The sequence below is a fragment of the Dromaius novaehollandiae genome, chromosome 20 (genome assembly GCF_036370855.1).
Source record: "Dromaius novaehollandiae isolate bDroNov1 chromosome 20, bDroNov1.hap1, whole genome shotgun sequence".
In the NCBI taxonomy this organism is placed as follows: domain Eukaryota; kingdom Metazoa; phylum Chordata; class Aves; order Casuariiformes; family Dromaiidae; genus Dromaius; species Dromaius novaehollandiae.
In genome coordinates, this window is record NC_088117.1 from 7,724,301 (window position 1) to 7,745,231 (window position 20,931).

Here is a 20,931-nt window from a genome sequence, read left to right on the forward strand (position 1 = left end):
GGCGGTGCGTGCCGAGCAGGCGAGCGCTGAACCCTCCTGGGGAGGCCGAGGGGAGAGCTCCGGGTCTGCCCCTTGCCCTGCGCTCGGGCCTGTCGGTGTGTGACCGGTAGCCGGGCAGCGAGCAGCCGGGCGGGTCCCCGCGGCGCTGGTTACGCTGCTCCGCCGCTGGACGGAGCTGAACCTGCCGAATGGTGACTCCGGTTTTAACGGTTCAGTAACACTCGTGTAACGGCCCAGTATGGGCAGCCTCGCTCCGGACTAGCAAACGCTTTCTGTTGCTATTTCTGATTCTGAAGTAGCACACTAATTACCGAGATCGTTTATCCTTTTCCCACCAACACGCAGAATAGGATGTTTCCGACTGCTTTTCTGGCACTCGTTGTCCTGGTGTTTATGTAGCCCTCCTTTCCTGTCAGGTCAATTAACTGCAGTAATGAGCATATAGGGACAGTAGCATTATGTGCTTTTCTCTGTTGCACTAATAACTCTCATTTAAGTGAAGCTCTTAATAATTTTGATTATGCTGAAGGTTCCTCATTTGATGCCTGTTGTTGCTAGACTACTTGACTTAGTAATCAAAACTTAAAACTTTAACAAAAACAGATGCAATATTATTAGTTTTACTTGCAGCGGGTTATCACAGGAACCTTGGCAAGCTGAAAAATTAATCAATGAACTATAACAAATGATACGATCTAGCAAAGATATTGTACAGAAACCTGCTTTACCCACAGGTAGTGCTTTACTTGTAACACTGTTGTTCTTATGTAGCAAATTGTGAACCAGCGGTTCCCTAATACCAGCTAGCTAAGGCTGTTTTCCTGTGTGTTGTGTGTCCTACATCCTACTCTAACTCTGCTTTGTCGTCCTCCCCATGCAAACTAGTCCTTTGGGCTCCCTCTTCCATCGCTGTCGTTTCAAGTCCTGTAAGTACTAGCAGGAAAGAAGCTGCTTATGCTGTAGCTGAGCACAGTTTGGTGGATGCTGATTAGCCGTTTGGAGCAGTTTATTTGTGGGCAATACAGCCCTGAGGACTCGCATTGCAGGCTTTCCTTCAGCAGGAGCACTAATTTGGATCCATCTCAGCCTACAAAACTGTATAAAAGTAGACTGAATACAAGCCCCTACGTTTCTCTCAAGTTTTGCAGAATTGGTTGACGATGCCAGAAGTTATCGAGGATGCGTGGTTTGGGAGGGAAGGGAGATGGACAGGTGCCCTAGAACTGTTTAAACCTTGTTTCCTTACAAAACTAGTTAAAAATTGCACTTACAATTTGAAGGTCTTTAATTGTTGGAGTAAGGTTACCTTGTGTCATTGTACAAAAACACTTTCCATCATTTAAAACGACTTTCATCAGCAGAACGTAAGTAATGATAATCTCAGCTCTTCTCTCATCCTGTGCTTGTCAGACGGAGGATGCGCTGACACACTAGCTCTTGTTTAGGCTTGTACCTTTGATGTGTTTGAGCCTGCATGTTGCCTTATAGTGAAAGGAACAGGGATGCTCAGAAACTGGCACCTTTTTCTATTAGCAGTCATTCTGTTATTTCTGTATCAGGTTTCCCTCACCCATCAAGAATGAAGTGACTTCAATCTCTGCACAGAGAACACTGTCAAGAGGATCTGAAAATCTGACAATAACTGTAAGTAATCATACCTAGGCTGACAAGAAACTTTTTGCCAGAATCAGGTTAGTGCCGCTAGTGGATTTTTGTAAGATTTGCAATTGCTTTACATTAAAGAATGATAATCTCAAACAAACCAAAGGATCATGCTTAAAACTGATTACTTTAACCTTGCGTTTCCAGGCTTCTCTATTTTGTGTTAGGCACTGAGTAAGGTAGTGCATGCAATTAATGTGTGAATTTGTAAATACATGCATCACTGAGAAATAATATGAACAACAAAAAAAAAGTCTGCTGTGATCCAAAAGCTTTTAAGCATTTGTTTAACTTCAAAAAGATTGTTTGAAATTAAGCACACATGAAAGAGTTTACTGGTTCAGGGATGTAGGATGCAAAGATCTGATGGTTTCCTGATAATTTTTGTTAACTAAACTGTGAAATTAATTCTTCCCTGCCCCATAACATTTCTGTTCAGGAATCAGATGGTGTTGGTTACCAGAGCTCTTGATTTGCTTACTTACTTTTAAAACTTTGAACGCCAATGACTCTTGCAGGCACCTTCTTTCAGTCTAACTGTAGTTTGATAACCATGTTAAAAGTGGATAATACCAGAAGCTGAGAAATAATTTGTATTATTCCTAATTTTACTGCAGAACAGCATGCAGTTCAAAATGGCAGATGCTACTGAAAGGAAGCTCAAGCTTTAGCCAAGGCTGGCCATTGTTGCTCTCTGCCACACAGGGAAATGTTGTTATTTCCAGTTTCCTTATTCACAGGTTTCCTTTCACTGTATTGCCCTTTCCCGTGTGTGGGAGAAGAGCCATGAAGAACCGTTCCTCATCTCCCCCTTTGCACGTCCATGTGGATGAAAACACCCCTGTCCATGTCCATATTAAAAAGGGTCAGAAAACAACACCTGCAAAATGCCAGGTAGGAGTGTGTAGCTGGGTGATTCTCCTCTGCAAATGAGGACACTGAAGGGTCCTAGAAACACCACACAGTCTTCAAGGTCTGTTTTTACTTTTATATTAGAACTGTAAAACTCATTGCTTTGTTAACTATATTCATATTGAATGGTGAATTTTCAGTAGCATTTTCTATGACTAAGATTATTTAAGTATGATACAGAATATGTAGTTAGTTTTCATGGCTTGTTTTATAATGTTTAAATGTATGATTGTGAGAAGTGCTGCTTCTGATGGTTTTTAGATAATATTTTAAAAGAATCTTACAACTATTTAAACTTTGCATTGCACAGTCCTCTGCATCATGATTTAGGTAAGTAAAATAAATGACTTTGAGTGGCCCCTCAGCCATGACAAAGCTTGAAATAAAACTAATCTTTTAGTGTTGAATCCTATCAAATAGAGGCTTTTGTACATCTGTTAGTAGAACATCTCCCTGTCCTTTTGGTTGAAGCATGGGGAAGTCCTGCTCCAATACTATGTGGGTTTGGGGATTTTTTCCCTCTTATTTTCCTGAATTTGTGCCCTGATAATCAAATGTTTGAGGGTTTTTTGGCTTCATCCCCCAACTCTTCCTTTCTTTCTTTCTTTTTTTTTTTTTTTAAGGAGGGGATTAATAGCTGGGCATTGCAAGTTGCCTCTGGTTTGTATTAAGTTAAGTATGTATTTAGAAAAACAGAGAGTCTGGATTTAAACCAACTTCTACCACCTTCTTATTTTTCTGAGCTATGTGGCAAAGAGGATTTCTTGGTAGCCTTATCCACAATAGACTAGAAGGTGATAAAGTGAAACTGATTTGCTAGCTACGTGATATCCTCCCTTGCAGCTGGATGTTGTTTATGCAAAAGCGTTCTCAAAAGGTGATGGAAGTTGCGAGCTCATTCTTCCTCGTATCTGCAGGTGTTCTGTTCTAAATCCTCTATTAATTGTTCTGTTTGCTTATTGCCAATGGCAAATATTGTAATGGGATAAGGACTGACAGTGAAATCAATGCCTCTTTCTAGCGAATTCCTTGTGAGCTGCTTTGGAATATCTGGTTTTTCTCATCTAAGGTTATAAATGCGTGAAAACACTTTATTTTGGTTAGAGCACCTCAAATTCAATTCAAATAAACATGGATCTATTAGTTGACCAAAAAGCTGGTAAAACACTTCAGGGGCTTTTTATAACCAATTAGACTGTGCTATTTTTCTTCTCTGGTAGGGCTGCTGTCGAATGTTATAGCTGCTGTTTTATGAGATGAATCTGGAATGGAGAAGGGATCTCCCAGGTCATTCCTTCTGCACATTGTATTACAGTATTTTTGTGTGTGTGTGTGCATCTCTGTACAGAGGACATTTGGTGGGGGTTTTTTTGTTTGTTCCACACACACATGCACACATCTGGCCTGGCAGGTGACGAAGGTTCTCATTGCATCACAGGCGCAGAACCCGCAGCGATGTCACAGAGTTGCTCTGTGATAAATAGCAGCACGTGCTCCGTCTAGCCATACCGTCAACTGAATATTCAATAACCATTCCTTCTGGCTGGTGTTACCCTGCTATGACAGCTGCTTGCTCATCTGAGCTGAGCTGCCTGAGCTGATGCATCATGTGAAACGCTAGGTGATATTTTTGCATGCCTGAGCTTTTGTTCGTTTTTACAGCACTGAAGGTTTTAAATGGTTCCTATAAAGTCTGTGACTTACATCGTTTTCTCTTTCCCCTCCTTTAGCAGAAGCACAAACAGAAAACAAAAGGGGATGCTGTGAGCATGCGCCGAAATGTCCGGGTGAAAACTAAGGCCCCCTGGGTGCCCCCAGGCAAAACATCTGTCCGGGAGTCCATCTGCAAATGGGAGGTATGGCTGATTCTGCTTCCTCTTTAAAGCAAACTTTCAAGTTTATTTGAGGTTGAAGAAGGCAGTTAGGTAATGTCAGGCTGGAGGAAGCGGCACTCATCTGAAAGAAGGGCACTGTCACCTTGCATCCATTTTAGGTATCTCATAGTCATCCTTTTCACTTTTTAATAAATAAAAATTGAGAATTAATCAGCTGCCTATATCGTCATCTCATACATTTCTGTCTCAAAAAAATAGACAAATCCTCTCCCTTCAAAATCTCATCTGGGGCACAAAGAGGAACTGCTGCTGTTTGTCTTTTCTGAAATGTGGAGCATTTGTGTAGGAATGCATAATATTTTTTTTTCTCGTGGGTCAGTAGTATTGTCTCTTGCACTACTGGCTCATGCTAGATGAGAATTTGAACTTTCATTATTTCTTCTTCTTTTTCCTGTTTGAATGTTAAACCAACTCCCATGTGTGCTGGATTTAGCCTTCCTGCATTCTTGACCTTTCCCTGATGGATATGAAAGACCTCTGTTCACAAAATTTTTTTCTTCCTTCCTAACATTATTGCTAGTGATGTGAACTGGTCTCTGTTTTTGGAGGAGTTAGGGTTAGAACATTGTTTATAACTTTATATAAAGAAAAAAAATGCTGCCCTTTATTGCTTTTCTACCAGGGACCAACTCACCGCCTAGAAATTACACCTTCAGATTCGGAAAAACTGTTGTCAGTATTGCGCCTGAGTGACCTCTCTACAGATGAGGAGGATGCTGTTTGCTGCAAAATGAATGAGTATGAAAAGAAGATAGATAGCTTGATGAATGTGGTGGGAACACTGAAGAACGAGGTGAGGAGACTCTGTAAAGACCTGCAGGCTCGGGCTTTGTAGCTGATCATTTGGCAAGAGGAGGCTAGAGGCTGGAGTCCTGTCTTGGCGGAATGGAAGGCTACCGAGGCCCTTAGTTAGCTGGCTTAAATAGGTCAATCTGATTTGTTTAGAAGAGTTGATCTACATAGTGAGAAATTCGCTAATGCCTGCTATGAAACATTTAATGCCTTATCCATTTAAAAAGGTTTTGCTGTGCTTCAGTTCCCAAATAATCTTGCTCCTGGTCAAGCCTAAAATCTGAAAACTGGTCACTTCAGAAAGTGAAAAATAATTGTATGATGATGTTTTATTGTCAGAGAATCCACTTATTCAACAAGATTGTTTGTTCTGATTCTCTTTCCATGTATACAACACAGTGATGTTGTGTTCTCCAGCTAAACAGCCTCTTAAGTATTTGACAGCGCTTAAGAAATGGATAGAAGAGGTTCCTAGACTCCATAAGATGCTCTATGGGGGAGCAAACTACAGTTTTTTTCCCTCTAAGTTTACACCGAGGGTAGCAGATCTTGTATTCTTGTTGCAGTACTCAAAACCACATGAAGGTCAAGTCAATTAACAAAAATAGGATTTGAGTCAAGAATTCTTGTAGCAAGCTTTTCTATTTTATTTATGCTACAAAATCTAATGGAATTACTTGCATGACTATGAAACAAAAAATAACTTTAGTATATTTAATACATGAGTTGAATCTAAACGTTTTGTGGTGTTACTTAAACAAATCCATGTTGCAATATCACGTTCATTTTCTTAGCTTTACTTCTGTACAAGCCGGGGAATCTCTGGTGACCTTTTTTGCTGTGTAAAGAAACAAGCCTGGTACACTGGTTAAAACCCTCTCTATATTCTCTCCCCCTGCACATCTTCAACTGTTTGTAGTGCTCTTAACTGCCAAATGGGATATGCATGTCATTTATGAGGAGTAGTAGTCAACTTCTAAGCCCCCTTCAGCTCTTGAGCAGTCTGTCTGCAGCTCCCCGGTCTACCAGCAGTGACACTGGGCTGCCACAGGACCTCCTGAGTAACCCAGGCTTGAGGTGTTGGAAATGGGATGCCAGGGGCTGCTTTGGTTGGTTTCACCCAGGCCCACTCCGGGCTCCATCTCCCAAAGCAGCAGTGGAACGATGAGAGCTCTGGCCATCTTCAACCTGTGAACTGCTACCTGGGCTCCTTCCCTGTTAGGTCTGAGGTCTGTCACATGTCTCATGGCTGCCTACAATTTGGTACGTAGCTTAAAGCCAGGAAGCTTGGGTCTCTCTGTGTTTGTGGAACACAAGGTATTTCCAGGCAATAAGTGAAGTATGCCCCTTGTGAACTGTCTGGAAGTATCTAGGCAAAAAAATACGTGATCTTTTGCTATTGCTATTTGTGGTTTGAATAGCTGGTTCAATGGTTTGAGATAGGTACCACTCTAAAAGCAGGTGTTTTGTCTCAAGCTCTATTTAAATGTATCTTTATCAGGCCAAGATGCAGAAACAGGAGGAACAGCAGCAACGGACAAAGCGTCTCCTTGAGGAGCAGAAAGAAGAACTGGATGAGGTCACTCAAGAGCTGGTGGAAACAGAACATGAGAACACACTGCTCAGACGCAATATTGAGCGCATGAAAGAGGAGAAAGATCTGACCGCGTAAGCACCAGTTCTCCGTTGTTACTGGAAACAGTGGTATTTACAGGGCGCTTACCTCCTTCATTACTAACAGCACTTAAAGCTGTGGTTTGTACCCTAGATCTGGGTGGCAGTATTGCTGAAGAACTGACATTCTTAGGGTTTTTTTGTCATACTTGAGAAAGGTGACTTCAGATGGCAACAGCTGCAGAGAAGAGCTCTAGCATGATGATTAGAATTGAGAAAAACACTTTGAGAGGAAATTGAAAGAGGATGGCTTGAATGGCCTACTATAGGTCCTATCCTGGATAGTATCCAGGCTACTATCCTGGCTCTATTATTAATATTTTAAGGGTCAAGAGGTATTGTTTGGGTTGTGACAATATTGGTACAAGAACAAATGAATAAACATGGAGCTGGAAATTAGAGGAGGATTTTTGGCCTTTGTGGAAATTACACTGAGATAAGAGTGACAGCCCCTGGGAGAACTGAATCCTGTTTTTCTCTTGGTGACCCTAGAGGTCCCTTTCAGTCTGATGTACTTATATCTGCCTCATGTCTGAAGAATTAGGGAAGCTTGTGTTTCCGGGGAGACACTAATGTTGTGAGAGGATCTTTTTTTTTCCTTAAGAAAGATCACTTGAAAGTTAATACTGTGTGTATTCCTTTTCTGAGAACTCTGAATACTTCTGAGACTTACAAGTACCTACTAAAAACTTTGTGCTACAGATCTTGGTGTGCTTTCCTGTTTCCATGTTCAGCCATTGCTTATTTGGAGGCTTATTTCTAGTAATGGCTTAAGTGCCCAGGAAAAACAGCATTGTTTGGGATTAATAGTGTATGCACTCTTTGGTATACGTCCCACTTGTTCCCTCTAAATTCCTTTCATAGTTGAGTTCCTAGCAAGCTGCTGGAGTCTACTGGCTTCTATCAGAACAACTGCCACACTGAAAGAGGGTGAATCTTAGGTGGTATTTCTTTAAAGCTTTTGTACTCATGTTAAAGGGACTTTATCCATTTTAACCCTGGAAACAGTATATCCATAGTGGCGGGTACAGCTGTCACAGCTACTTGTTGCTCTGATGGCTGAATTTTCTTTACAGGTTACAGAAAAAGTGCTTGCAGCGTGAGAAGGAGTGTCTGATGTCCAAGCTGAGTGAAGCAGAGAGGGATGGAGCAGCTGCAGCCAAACAGATCCATGCTCTGAAAGACGCAATTGGGAGACTCAACATTGTAGGTGTTGGCCATTTTTGTTCTTGCCTTTATTATGTTGTCCTGTTACATGGTTGCTTCAAAACTGTAATGCTCGTCTTGCTGATCCAGAGAAACATAAGGAAACATAGAGGGATTAACATGCTCAAGGTGTTTGCTAAAGCTGTTTGGAATCGGGGTGTTTAGTTGCAGCATCCCAACGTCTTTCTGCACATATGGTGACGACTATTGCGCTGCTTATGCTCGTGCCAGCTTCATAGCTTAATTCCAGACTTTGAGACGTTGCATGTGAGCACATCTCCCTTTTTTAGGAGAAACACATGAGCAGCTCAGATATTAACACACTGACAAGACAAAAAGAGCTGCTGCTACAGAAATTGAGCACCTTTGAAGAAACCAACCGGACACTCCGAGAACTTCTTAAAGAGCAGCAAAACCGGGAGGTGAGCAGTGCTGTGTGCTTGAACTTGGATGACTACAGGAGGCAAATACTGTCTTGTGGCCTGAAAATGGAACTTGAGTTTGGGAGCTTTTAACTGTTGTTCCCAACCCTACTGCTGATCCTGTGTGATAAAGGATGGATTGTTTCATTATCTCTGCCTGCTTCAATAAAGCAAGACTGACCACTGTGGGGATGTTGTAGCATCTAAGTCTTTTACTGCATTAAAAGGTATAGGCTCTACTGTCTTGACAACTCTCTCATCTGGATACAGCTGTATTTGCAGATCTTAGACTTGTATCTGTGCAATACCCCCCTTGGTTATGCCTTCGGCATCTCCACCAACACTTCTGCTAATCACGCTAGTCTGAAATATTACTGCTCTAGTTTTGTTGCCAGAAGTCAGGACTAGATGCATCCTTAGCTAATGGTAGCATAAGGATGTTCAGAACTTTGTTTTCACAAGCTGGACTGTAATAACAATATACAGAAATGGAATTGCTATTATTCCTGTAGCTTATATTCCATTTGAGTAAAAGCAGGCCAATGGTAACAGTTTTATCAGCTACTAGTGAGCATGGAAAAAAGAACTGAGTGCCTCTTCGTGAGTTTCCCTCAGTAGTGAGAGTTTTGAAAGATCTTAAATTGCCATTGTGCTTTTTAATACCATCCTCGATAGGGAAAAGAGAAAAAGCTTTCTGGAATTAGTGATATCATGTAAAACATGTAGCCAGACTAAAGCTTCTTGGTATCTTCTGAGAATTGCCACTGCAACAGGAGGGAGATCGTTGATTTCCCCGGTTCCATCTAAAGAATTTGTATAAAATACTGACTTGCTTTAGAAGGCTGGTTCTTTTGGGAATAAAAAGTGAATGTGGCTTTTTGGTTAACAGTTTTTCTTGCATATTTCTCTTGTAGAAGGATGCTCAGAAGATATTGGAGCAGCAGGGAACGCTGTTGAAAAGGCTGGCTGACTCAGATGCAGAGAAAGTGGTAAGCAAACCATAATCATTTTTTCTATGGAATGATAAAGCAGAGATACCTAAAATTGCAAGATCTTATTTGTCTTGTGTTCAGCCACCAAGTCTTACACCAATGTTTAAAAAAAAAAAAAAAAAAAAAAAAAAAAAAGGCATTTGCTCTATTTAGAGGCACTACATTGCCCCTCTGGTTAACAACCTACTATGCTTCAAAGTGGATAGATTTTCATAGCCATAAGAGTACTGCTATGATTTACAGTATTCAGTTATAAAGGAGAAGAGGTGCTGGTACTTCTCAGTACAAACATAAATGATTCTACTTACCTTTCCTTATGGTACTGAATATACAAAGCAGGAATTGTGTTGTATGTGTCTTTAAAAATAAATCTCTGGGGGTGGGGGAGAAAAAAATATCCACCACCAAAATAACCCTGACAGCTGGGATAGAATTCTTCAGTTTTCACTATGGAAATCATCTTATACTTAGAGATAGTAAAGCACAAAGAGGGCAGGTTTTCTGTTCCTGCTTCTGACGCTGAATGAGTGAGTGACCTGGTGCCAGTTTTTGTTTGTTGCCTCATCTGTAAACTGAAAAATAGTTCTCACGTTGCCAGAAGCTTTAAAACTCCGAGACATGAGCAGTGCCCTTTTTTGACTGTGGCGTATATAGTGCCGTTAGGTTCTGGTTCTTGGCTGGGTATCCTAGGCCTTGTTACACAACTGTATGTGCTTCCCTTTTGCTTTCTGTTTGAGAAGAATCAAGACTGTTTTTCCTAGGCTGAGGAAGCTGTTGCTGTGGATACCAGATTGAGACTGCTGTGCATCAGAGGGTCTCGGGAGGGAAGCAATTACACTTCTTCCCCTCCCCTTGCCAACCTATATGTTTTTTACCTAAAATGTGAGTGGTGTTTGTTTTCTAGCAACTCCAGATGATGCTTCAGGAGAAAGAAAAAGAGGTGGATGACCTTACCGTTCAGATACAGACAGAGAAGGTAGTTTCCTTCTTCTGTTCTCCCCTCCCTGCTCTACCTTCCAGTTCTGCAGAGGCATAGATATTCCAAAACACAGATCTGGACTTGTAGACAATTATTCTTTAAGGGATCGGATGACTGGCTTGAGACCAGATAGATAGCCATCTGTTTCCCACGCAGTTGTGGATTTAATATTCTATTAATAAAACATCCATCACAAAGATGAACAGGTAGTATTCTCTTTTTGCCTGGGCTTATCAATGAATTGCCTTTCTGTCTAAGGTTCTGCTGGTCTCTAATGTCAAATTCCAATCTACTCCTCTATATAGGAAGTAGAAGGGAAATGTGGTGGAAGAGACCAGATGTGAAGGATGTTTTGTTCTAGAACAAATCTTTCAGGCTGGTCATTCACATCCGATGTAAAAGAAATGGTTGTTCATTTGTTGCCTGTTTGGGTAGCGAAAAGGAGCTGGTGAGGGTCCATCTGAGGAAACTGGAGGTGGCTGGAGATAGTTTCAGACTTCTTCACTGAATGGTCACATATTAGAAAGCATTTCTTCTACTTGTTTGCCTAGAAAGAATGAGTGTGTCTTGTTTGTTTTATATTTAGGACCAGGCAAAGACAGCATGTGAACTCTCCAAATCTATGGAGGCCGTGAGAGGCCATTTACAAGCACAGCTACGAAATAAAGAAGCTGAAAACAACCGTCTGGCTATCCAGATCCGGGTACCTTTTCAGTGGTCTCTGGGGGTTGTCTTTTCATTTACGTTCATGAGCCAAATCCACAGACAAGAGAAATAGAATTCACCAACTATTTTTCTGCTGTGTCTGGTAGACTGAAACACTATCTGGTGCTGTTTATGCCATGTTAATGTGCGCTGTGCTTCTCAGCTGAAGTAACAAAAGAAAAATCTGTTTTACTTCTGATGGCATGAGGCAAAATCATAAGTTTAAGGGCAATGCATTTATTATGAATTTTTTTCCAAGTTAATATGTAATTATTTAAAACATGGCTTTGGTTCAATTGGGCATCAAGACACATTGTAAACTATTTGCTTTCTTGGAAAAATGCTGTGCCATGAGTTCCTGTATTTGATTGCACTCACTGTTAATGAGGAGGAGAGTGTTCCCCTGGTTTATCTTGATTTGAAGTCTTAGGCTTAACATATCCATTGATGTAAAGAACATAACGGTGTTAATGGTTGGGAAGAGCTTTAATTCTATTACGCAATATAGCTGAATATAGCAATATTATTATATGTGAGCATTTCAGTTAAAACAAGAGTGTTCTCAGGTAGCTCAGAAGGCTGGCAGACTGTTATCCATCTTGATCAGGAGACGAAGTCAGTATTCTGGATAGGAGCTCATGAAAGAAATGTGGGCTTTTTCAGAAGCCCTACAACTAGCAAGAAATATTGAGATAAATTTAATTCTGAAGCACTGAGAGGTCAATAGAGTTGCACTCCTTTAAATTAGGTTGCTGTTTGCCTCATTTCATTTGAGTTTGGCATTTGAGAGAGTCTGCTTTTTGATTCTTATATGTGAAATCTTTTGTATCAAGGTGGAAACACTAGATATAACTTCTGGTTTTTAAACTTTCCTAGAAACCAGTTGAGTTACAAAAGCTCCCTCTCCTAAAGGATTTCTTAGTTTTGGCACCTTCAAACTTAATTTTTTCCCATATTATTACTTTGTAAGCTGCAGTGAAGGGAGTTGTTTCTGTGTGTCTAGAATAGGCTGTGACTTTTTGTTTAAAAGCAAACAGAATTGGGATTGAACATATAGCTTCTTCAGTGTTATAGAGGTCATGCTGACATGTTTGTCAGTGTTAGGACAGGACTGTGTAAATGAAAGGAGATTACGAGTACCTTCAGACTGAAGGTTTGAGGTCTTGTGTCCATGTCTCTCCACTATTGCTAGGAAATTAGTTGACCATTTGAGGATTTGGGTGTAAGGTGGTTATTCCCTGTGGTGTGTTTCCTTCCCGCTGCAGAATCTGGAACGCAATGGAGCTCAGCATAAGGTAGAGGTGGAACATATCATGGAGCAACTGAAAGAGGTAAGGCAGAAGGCAGACCGTGATAAGGAGGCCCTGAAGAAAGCTGTCCGTGCACAGAAAGACCGGGCAGAGCGGAGTGAGGAGTATGCAGAGCAATTGAACGTCCAGCTGGCAGAAAAGGTACCTGATAACAGGGGGAGGAGAGATATCACTTCAGATCATGCATCTAAATCCTTGACTTCTGGTAGCACCCCTGGGGGGAGAATCTGCTTTCAACTAATGAGATTTATTTTTGTCCTGATGCTTTGGCCCATTTATGCTAAGTTTAGAAAAATCAACTTCTCTGAGCTGTCGCTATTCACTGCAGTAACTTAGGACATGGAATAACTTGGGTCATACTAAACTAACAGATCTGATTTTTCACCTGGTTCTCTAGTACCATCTGAGGGTTGACAGAAGCCAAGAAAGCCTTGTGGTTTTGGCTGAAAATTCTGAATGGGATTGGCTGTTGATCAAAAAGCTACCCAGAGCAGAAATGTATAAACAGTTAGAGATGTGCTAAAACTTCCTGTTTTAGATATCAAACAAAAGCAGAAAAGTAGGATGAAGGCAAATCAGAAAGGAACATGGATGTGATGCTACCTGATTCTTCCCTGTTTTTAGAATTCCAGGGACCAGAGCCTCTAGTGAAATCTTAGCCATGCTTTGTATTTCTGATAATTGATTTGCTGCCTTCAAAGAGGATTCTCCTTTTCCTGCTGATGTGTGTGCTGGCTGACATTAATGTTGTTGGAGAATGGCCTTCTGTAAAGGGTCAGGAAGAGTTAAAATAAATGTCTTCGGTAACTAAAAGTCTCAGTGAAATCTCTACACATATCAGTATTTCAGCATATTGTCTGCATATCCCAGGTACAGTTGCATTTTTGTCACTCTTGCTCTTTTCCTCATGTATTGTATTTCCTTGTTTTGACAGGACAGTTATGTTGCTGAAGCACTGTCTACGCTAGAGTCCTGGAGGAGTCGCTACAACAAAGTAGTGAAGGACAAGAGCGACCTCGAACTGGAAATTGTTATGCTGAACAGGTGAAGAAAAAATTAGTGTGGAGAAACTGGCAGAAATGGGGATGAGTTCTTAGTTCAAGCATGAATCAATGGAACTTCCAAGACTGTCTGCAAATATCCAGGCAAAACCATTACTATCTAAGGGTTAGAACAGAAGTTGGAGACAGAGAGATGTGGTTTCTGCTGCTGGCTTGCCACAACAAAGGCTTGATTTGAGGGCTTTCTGAGCCTTAGATTTCTCTGTTCCTTTGCCTTTTTGTGATGCTTTAAAATAATTTAGGTTAAGGATTAACCTTAATTAACAGTCTCCTTTTGAGATGTTTGAGAGCCTTGAATGAAAGGGGTTAGAAGTTTCAGGCAGTATAGTTCATGCCAATTTTCTTCTGAAGGTGAATAAATATATCAGTATCACTGTAATACAGTTGTTGCTGCAGGAAAAAAATAACAAAAAAAAAAAAAGGTAGGTGTGTGGCAGGAGAGAAGTTCCTCTTTATCCTGCGCATCTTGGGAGCAATGCCTCTGAGCTCCTGGCGACAATTCCCGTGAATTTCTAGTAGGTCAAGGAGATCAAGGGAGTGTAGCAACATAAAATATAGGTGTGTGTACCTGCACGGAAGAGAAGATGAAAGGGTAGGAAAAAGCCCTGTTTCTGAAGCTAACTTTCAAGGACTAGGAGTCTTGTTTTGCTTGTCATTTAAAGGTTAATTTTCTTTGTATGGCAGCCGTATTACAGACTTGCTGGAAGAGCAGAAAACCCTGGAGGACAAGATGCGAGAAGACAGAGATGTTTTGGTGGATAAATTGCATCGACAGGCCACAGAGACCACTTCTTTCAAAATGGAGAACGAAAGGCTAAAGGTCAGTGATTCGAGGGTTTGGAGCTGAAATGCCAGAACAAAAGGGAGAAATTATAATAAATTGCTCTGCCTCTGAGGAGAGAGGTGAATGGCATCCCACTGCTGCCAATTAGTTTTGAATTAATTTCACCATAACCTGAGTAGGACAGGGCAAGCAGGCTGGGAAGAGACACAAGAAAGGGAAAAAGTGAGCAGTCTGGAAGGACTGGATTTCTTCAGCTTTTTGGGTAGGAGTATATCCAGTCCCAGGTCCTGTACCTTCCCACTGAGAGCTTGCATCTTGTCATGATGCTGCTGGCCAGAGATTAAAAACTGCAGTTCGCCTAGAGAGAATGGCAGTCTCCATGATGTCCCTCTTACCTTTGGTGATCTTGTAGGTGAACAACATAATTTTCCTCTTGGAAAGCTAGGCCTCCCTCCAAATAAGGAGTGGCCCTAAGCCAAGTAGTACAGCTCATTCAGTCAAATGTAGAATTGGGATAGAAAGACTGTACATTCCTTCCAAAGCCACGTGCTTTGGTGTAAATTTGGCAATCCATTGGAATCCAGAAAGCTTGGCTAACTTTGTCTAGACTAAGGAGAATAAACTTTTGTTGGTCTATCTTAGACGTCTAATGTGGTAGTTACTTCCAAGCACTGACTGGAAGATGTTTTGTTTTTTTTTCAGGCTAGTGTGGTCCCAATGGAGGAAAAGCTGAACCAAGCACACATGGAAGTGCAGCAGCTCAAGAGCTCTCTCAAGAATTATGAAGGGTTGATTGAAACCTACAAGTCACAGGTAGGTATCTTACCCAGTCCTTCAGCCCTTGCACAAAAGTGTTTTCTCCTCTTCCTGTTGTGGCTTTTTTGCTGGCATGCCTTAACACTTTGTCTGCTCTTGCAGGCTTTGGAGTTTCATAGGTTTTTCGTCCTTGTCTATATTTGCCTGTTTTTTTTTCTTGTTTGTTTGTTTTCAAATGGCAGTGTTCAGGTTGTCATGTGCCATGTGCCAAAGTGTGGAAGACCTGTCTTCCTCAGTATGTGCTGATAATTAAGTCATTAGGAAGAGCTGACTCTACCTGTAGAGATCTTGATTAATGCGCCAAAAAAAAAAAGCTTTAATTATTCCATTTTTCCTGCTCCTTTTCTTAAAAGGTAAAGGAAAGTAATCATAGTCAGATGCTCTCTATTGCCCTTCAGTGTGGCAAGTACTGTTCCTTGGCTGCTTTTTTGGGGATTTGCATATTGTGATGCTAGGAAGATGAGTCAAAAGGAAGAGAAGGGTTTGCGGAAAGCCCCAAGGGATCCAGGTGGGAGAGGCAGAAAGTGAACTTCCAAACTTAGTCTGAGGTCATGGTTAGTACTGCAAGAATCCCGTTGCTGGTCCTTGAGCAGTTTATTAAAACTCCAAAGCATAGCACATTTTTTGAAAACTATAATAGGCAAATTATGTGGGTTTTTTTGTATGCCCAGGTGTTGAAGAACCGAATGGAAGCAGATGATGTGACAGCAAAACTGGAGATCTGTGATAAAGAGAACAAGACACTAAAGAATGAAATGAACAAAGAGATTGAACTGGTAACTATTTCTCTAACAGACTGATATGTTGCAGATGTTCATGGATCCACCCTGTTCTTAATATAGTGAAAAACAGCTGCAAATAGGGAATAAAAGGGCTTCTTTTCCATCTGAGTTTGCATTTTTCATCAGTTTGGCTTAGGGGATTGTTCATTCTGCAAAATTAATTGAACATTTAGCAACCTCTTTTGACTATATGTTGTCCTTTAGAGGTGTTTAAATTGCTTAGTATGCCCTTTGCTGCAGAAATGGCAGTTTAGAGCAGTGGACTCTGTAGGATGCACTACTGTCTGTTGCGGAACAACTTTCCTCAAAAAAGTGTTTTGTATATCTAGTAAAATTTAAGCCCAGGATCCTGAATGCTTAGTTGTTCTCTCTACATAGGGCCTGCCAAGTCTTAAGAGAGAGCCTGCTGGAGTAGGACGAGACCGTAGGCTTTGAACTCCAGTACTTGCCAAATATCCACACAGTGTCATTGTGGCAGACAAGAAAAAAAACTCTACTGAAGTTACTAAGTTGTCTAGACCTTATGAACATTTCAAAGTGTCTCATATTCTCTTCTTTGCCTGTCCTGTAGGCTCGTCAGCAGTTCCAGAGCCAGCTCGCTGAGCTAGAAAAGCTCCCCGAGATCTTGAAGATCACAGAGACACGGCTGGCAGAATGTCAGGACCAGATTCAGAGTTATGAGAAGAAGAATGCGGACCTGTCTGTCATGATTACAGATCTTCGTCAGCGGGTAAGAGACTGGCAGAAAGTACCTGCAGCACAGCAATCTTCGAGTCCGAGATCAAGATGAATTTCTAATCACAGGAAGGTTCAGACTTCGTCTCTGCTCATGTCTCTCATTGAAATAATTAAACGTGCACTGCAAAATAAAGATGTGTGCCTGTCTTTGTGTAAGATAGCAGCATAGTTAGTAGAATTCCTTGCTACGTAAAAGGTTTCTAATCACTTGGTGTGGAATGTTATTGGAACTTGGATAGTAATGGCAACACTTGCAAATACCAGCACTTGCTTCTGTCACTTTCATCATCTTGTCAGCTTTGCCTCATGCAGCTTTCTGCTGAAAGTGCTGTCCTAACCTTGTTTTTTCACCATGATTTCCGTTGTTTTTCCAAACCCTGTTCTTCCTCCCTAGGAGGTGTGTAGGTGTTGCAGGCATGGCTTCCACAGCTATGCCTCAAGACACAGTGAATGATCCTGCAACCTGAGTGCTTTACTTTGATTTGCTTGGAGTTACTAACTTTCCTATCCTATTATTTCAGGCTCTAATATTTTTGTGGGTTGCTGTCACGCATATGGCCGCTTTTAATCTGTGCGCTTTACTATTATGCTTACAGGTGACTGCTCTCTGTGCAAGTGCTTACAGACCTGGCTTGTTCATTTGTGATGTTGAAGAATTGGTCCAGAAATCAACTGGAAGCACCGACAAACTGGACATTTAGTGCTTGGCTCTTCTATCTACTGTTCCTTTTCTAGGACTCTCCAGAAATCATGAATTGGGCATGTTTCTTTTTGGAGAGCAGTATATATTTTAGGTGGTTGGCCATGTGTATGTAGTGACTATTCTGTAAAGTAATTAATTACTGTAATTTTTAGATTGAGCTCCAGGGGGACAAAATGGAGATGACAAGAGAGAGGTATCAATCTGCCCAGGAGGAGAATAAGCAGCTCACCTTGAAGGTGGAGGAGCTGGAAAGGTTAGAAGTAATAGACACTCTTGTTCTCTTAACCTTCCCTCTCCATCCTCTTCCCATTGTTTTTTCAGGGGATTGAAACAGCTTCTGATCGCTCTTGTTGTTCCAGTCCCCCACTTGCCTCCAGGATTCTTGTACATTCACCTGTCCCACAAGGATCTCTAATTAGTAACTATCCACTAGAGAGTGAGTTACAGGTTTTTGAAGCACTTTTTACTAATGAGGTCAGAAAGGATCGTCGCTTAAAGCAGACAAACCAGCTCCTAGTCCAATCTAGCCTGGCAGTTCTGAGGTTACTAAATACTACACTGTTTTTACCCATGCTTATAAATACCTTTTAGTGATGATATCTGGGAAAAGGCAAGTCTGTGAATACTCTGTATGTCCCTCAACCTTTGAAATTCTGATCTGAGAAATGGCAAAGTGTTTCTTGGGGCTCTGACCTTTTGAGGGGGAATAGAATCTATTCACAGACTACTCAGTGACCTGACAAAAAGGCAAGCTGAAGCACACTTTGTTTAAAATGAACTGGTTTCCTTCCCTTATTGTCTTAACCTAGAAAACTACAGACAACGAGTGCCCAGAACATAGAATTCCTTCAGGTCATAGCAAAACGTGAAGAGTCGATTCACCAGTGTCAGCTGCGGTTAGAGGAGAAGACCCGTGAATGTAGCTCCTTGGCACGTCAGCTGGAGATGGCCATTGAGGATGCCAAAAGACAAGTAAGTAATTCCTTGTGTTTGTGAATCTTCACAAAAATTACTTAGACTGTAAAAGAGGAACAGTGAGAATAAGCAGTAAAATGCAAACAAGAAAATGTCAGCACTTAAACCTTCCAGAGGCAGAACCCTGCTCTGCAGTTTGCAACAGGAGAGGGGAAAGCACTAGACCGAGCTGCTGTTTACGTATGAGAATGTGTCCGTTAAACTTCGTAGGCCTTTTGTGGGCGATGAAATAGGGTAAAATCATTCTTCCATGGACAAGCCTGTAACAAAGTCATTATTCTGTTATGTGTAGGTGGAACAAACAAGAGAACGAGCAGCAGCTAGAGAGAAGGCAGCCCAGTCCAAGATGTTGGATTTGGAGACCCAGCTGAGTAGGACTAAAACAGAGCTGAACCAGTTGCGTCGGAGCAAAGATGATGTGAGTGATTTGCAAGAGATGCTCTTGCTGTGCTGGCAGTGCAGCAACTGGAGTTCCTAAACCAAGGTCCTATGGGCGTGCTGCAGAAGACATGCAGAGCTTTTTGTTGTGTCCAGACGTGACATGCTGTCCTGTGTCCATGACAGATGTGTGACATGACATGCCTGTTATGTCACTAACTCAGGAATGTGGAGCCTCATTTTCTTTATTACTTACAGTAGTGATTTGAATGATATTGCTCCAAATTTGTTTGCATAAGAAAAGAATCAGACCTTTCTTATGTTCAAACAAGATTTGTACCAGATGATGTGAAGAGATGTCACAACTCCAACTTTGTTCACTGTGCTGGGTTATCTGAGAATGGGGAGCTATTTCTCTTCTGGAGGAAAGAATTTCTTACGATCGAAGGGAGATCTTTCATAATCTCCCATTTACCCTGCCTGTTTACTTGAGTTTTAATTGGAACTGGGCTGATACATGGATCAGCCCAAGTTCCTCTTTAAAGTGTGGTTTATTCCCCAAAACTAGAGTTAATCAGTTTAAAAGGCCCAGTTGATTACCTGTGTTGTCTCCTGTTTTTATCAGCAGGTTGATGAATGGAGTGGGGAATGAGCAGAACAAATTATGAACGTCATAATATTGTGTGTGCCGTCCACGGCTGTGTTAATTCTTGCTGTCCTCAGCACTTTTGGAGAACAGCTTAAGGTTAATGTGACCAGGATGAACATTGCTATCTTTCAGCCTGTGTTTTGTGCTTCTTTGTGTAGGCAGAGCGCCGGTATGAAAGCCGCCTGCAGGATTTAAAGGACAGGTTGGAGCAGTCAGAGAGCACCAACCGCAGCATGCAAAACTATGTCCAGTTCCTCAAGTCCTCCTATGCCAACGTTTTTGGAGAAAGTGCCTTGCTGAGCTCCTCCACCCGCTCTCGTTCTTCTCCATGAGGACAATGCTCTCCCTGCCCCATGGCTATTAAGCACAAAAGGAGCCCTATTTCAAAGCCATATCTTATGTGGAAAATTGGTTGCCGTTTCAGGATAGGGAGAAGTTTTAATATTTTCCTTGCACCATGAGATGGTAAAATGATGGTGATATATGCCCTAAGTGTAGGGCATCAGCAATACTGGTTTGGTATTGGACATTGGCATCACGCCATAAACTATGCCCCAAACCCAGCTGGATTTGAATGCATAGAAATGATCATTTTCATCCCATAAGGTCCTTATGGTTTCAGCTCTTAAAACCTGGCAGTGGTTTTAGTTGAGCATGGTCATGCTTTTTACAGGTCTGTTCATTTTCATGCATCTTTCTTCATTCTCTGTGTGTTAGGGAGATCATGTTTCTGTGTGTAGGGTTTTGGGTTTTTTTGTAATTTGTAATTTTTTTTTAATGTTGCACACTGATGCAACGGCTGGTGGGAGAGAGTCCACCCACCAGAAGTGTGAAGCTGAAGATAACTTAAGTGCCTGGGCTCTACACTTTTAAAAGATTATCTCCTGAACAACCACCCTATTTGTAAACGGTTTTATACCAGCAGCAATGAATGTTATTTGCACTTGATTTTGTATACGCTAATCCTCAACGTTTGTCTCGAGTGTGATCTTAATGCGTATTAAAGCTTCTAACTTGCTTTATTCCCTCCAAGCCAATTTCCTGATCCCGATTATCCCCAGAACTGAGCCAAAACTCTCAGAATTCAAAGGAAAGACTCTGGTTTAATCTCAGCGGAACTCGAATTGGGGTCTCAGTGTGATGCCATGGGATTTGGGACTGTGTGAGAAACGCTGGCTTGGTCTTGAGCCAATTTAAGAGCAGCTTTATTTCTGCTCAACTTCCTCATTTAACCAGGCTGCACTTTGGCTAGGAAAATCAGGTCTTTAGAGCGTCGACTCCCTAAAACTCACGGGCTCTCCAGGGCCCGGTTCCTTATGGTAAATGGCTCTGAGGGGGAGGAAAAATAAACATAATTGTTTTTATTTTCATCTCTTTCATATTCTATTTACGTGCGATGCAGTCCTTGAGCAATATTTGCCATAGGGTTTTCTAAGTTAATCATTATTTAAGAGTTCTGTTATTTTGTGTGCATGTGTGTAACACTTGGAAAAAAA

The 20,931-nt window shown here is 41.5% G+C and overlaps 1 protein-coding gene across 5 annotated transcripts; it reads left to right on the top strand.

Moving 5' to 3' along the window:
- The first annotated feature begins 1,558 nt into the window (after positions 1 to 1,558).
- ODF2 (outer dense fiber of sperm tails 2) lies at positions 1,559 to 20,805 on the top strand. 5 transcript variants are annotated; one of them, XM_026110793.2, is made up of 20 exons: positions 1,559 to 1,644; positions 2,403 to 2,556; positions 4,305 to 4,430; positions 5,092 to 5,262; positions 6,763 to 6,929; positions 8,012 to 8,141; positions 8,432 to 8,563; positions 9,478 to 9,552; positions 10,460 to 10,531; positions 11,121 to 11,237; positions 12,505 to 12,690; positions 13,484 to 13,593; positions 14,295 to 14,430; positions 15,097 to 15,207; positions 15,882 to 15,986; positions 16,564 to 16,722; positions 17,586 to 17,686; positions 18,243 to 18,405; positions 18,701 to 18,826; positions 19,594 to 20,805. In XM_026110793.2, the coding sequence occupies exons 2-20, from the start codon at positions 2,449 to 2,451 to the stop codon at positions 19,765 to 19,767; spliced, it is 2,469 nt and encodes an 822-aa protein (XP_025966578.2). In that variant the 5' UTR covers positions 1,559 to 1,644; positions 2,403 to 2,448; the 3' UTR covers positions 19,768 to 20,805. The 5 variants fall into 5 exon arrangements, with proteins under 5 accessions (XP_025966578.2, XP_025966580.2, XP_025966579.2 ...); XM_026110795.2 differs by having other exon boundaries at positions 4,308 to 4,430; XM_026110794.2 differs by having other exon boundaries at positions 1,585 to 1,644; positions 2,388 to 2,556.
- Positions 20,806 to 20,931: the final 126 nt, after the last annotated feature.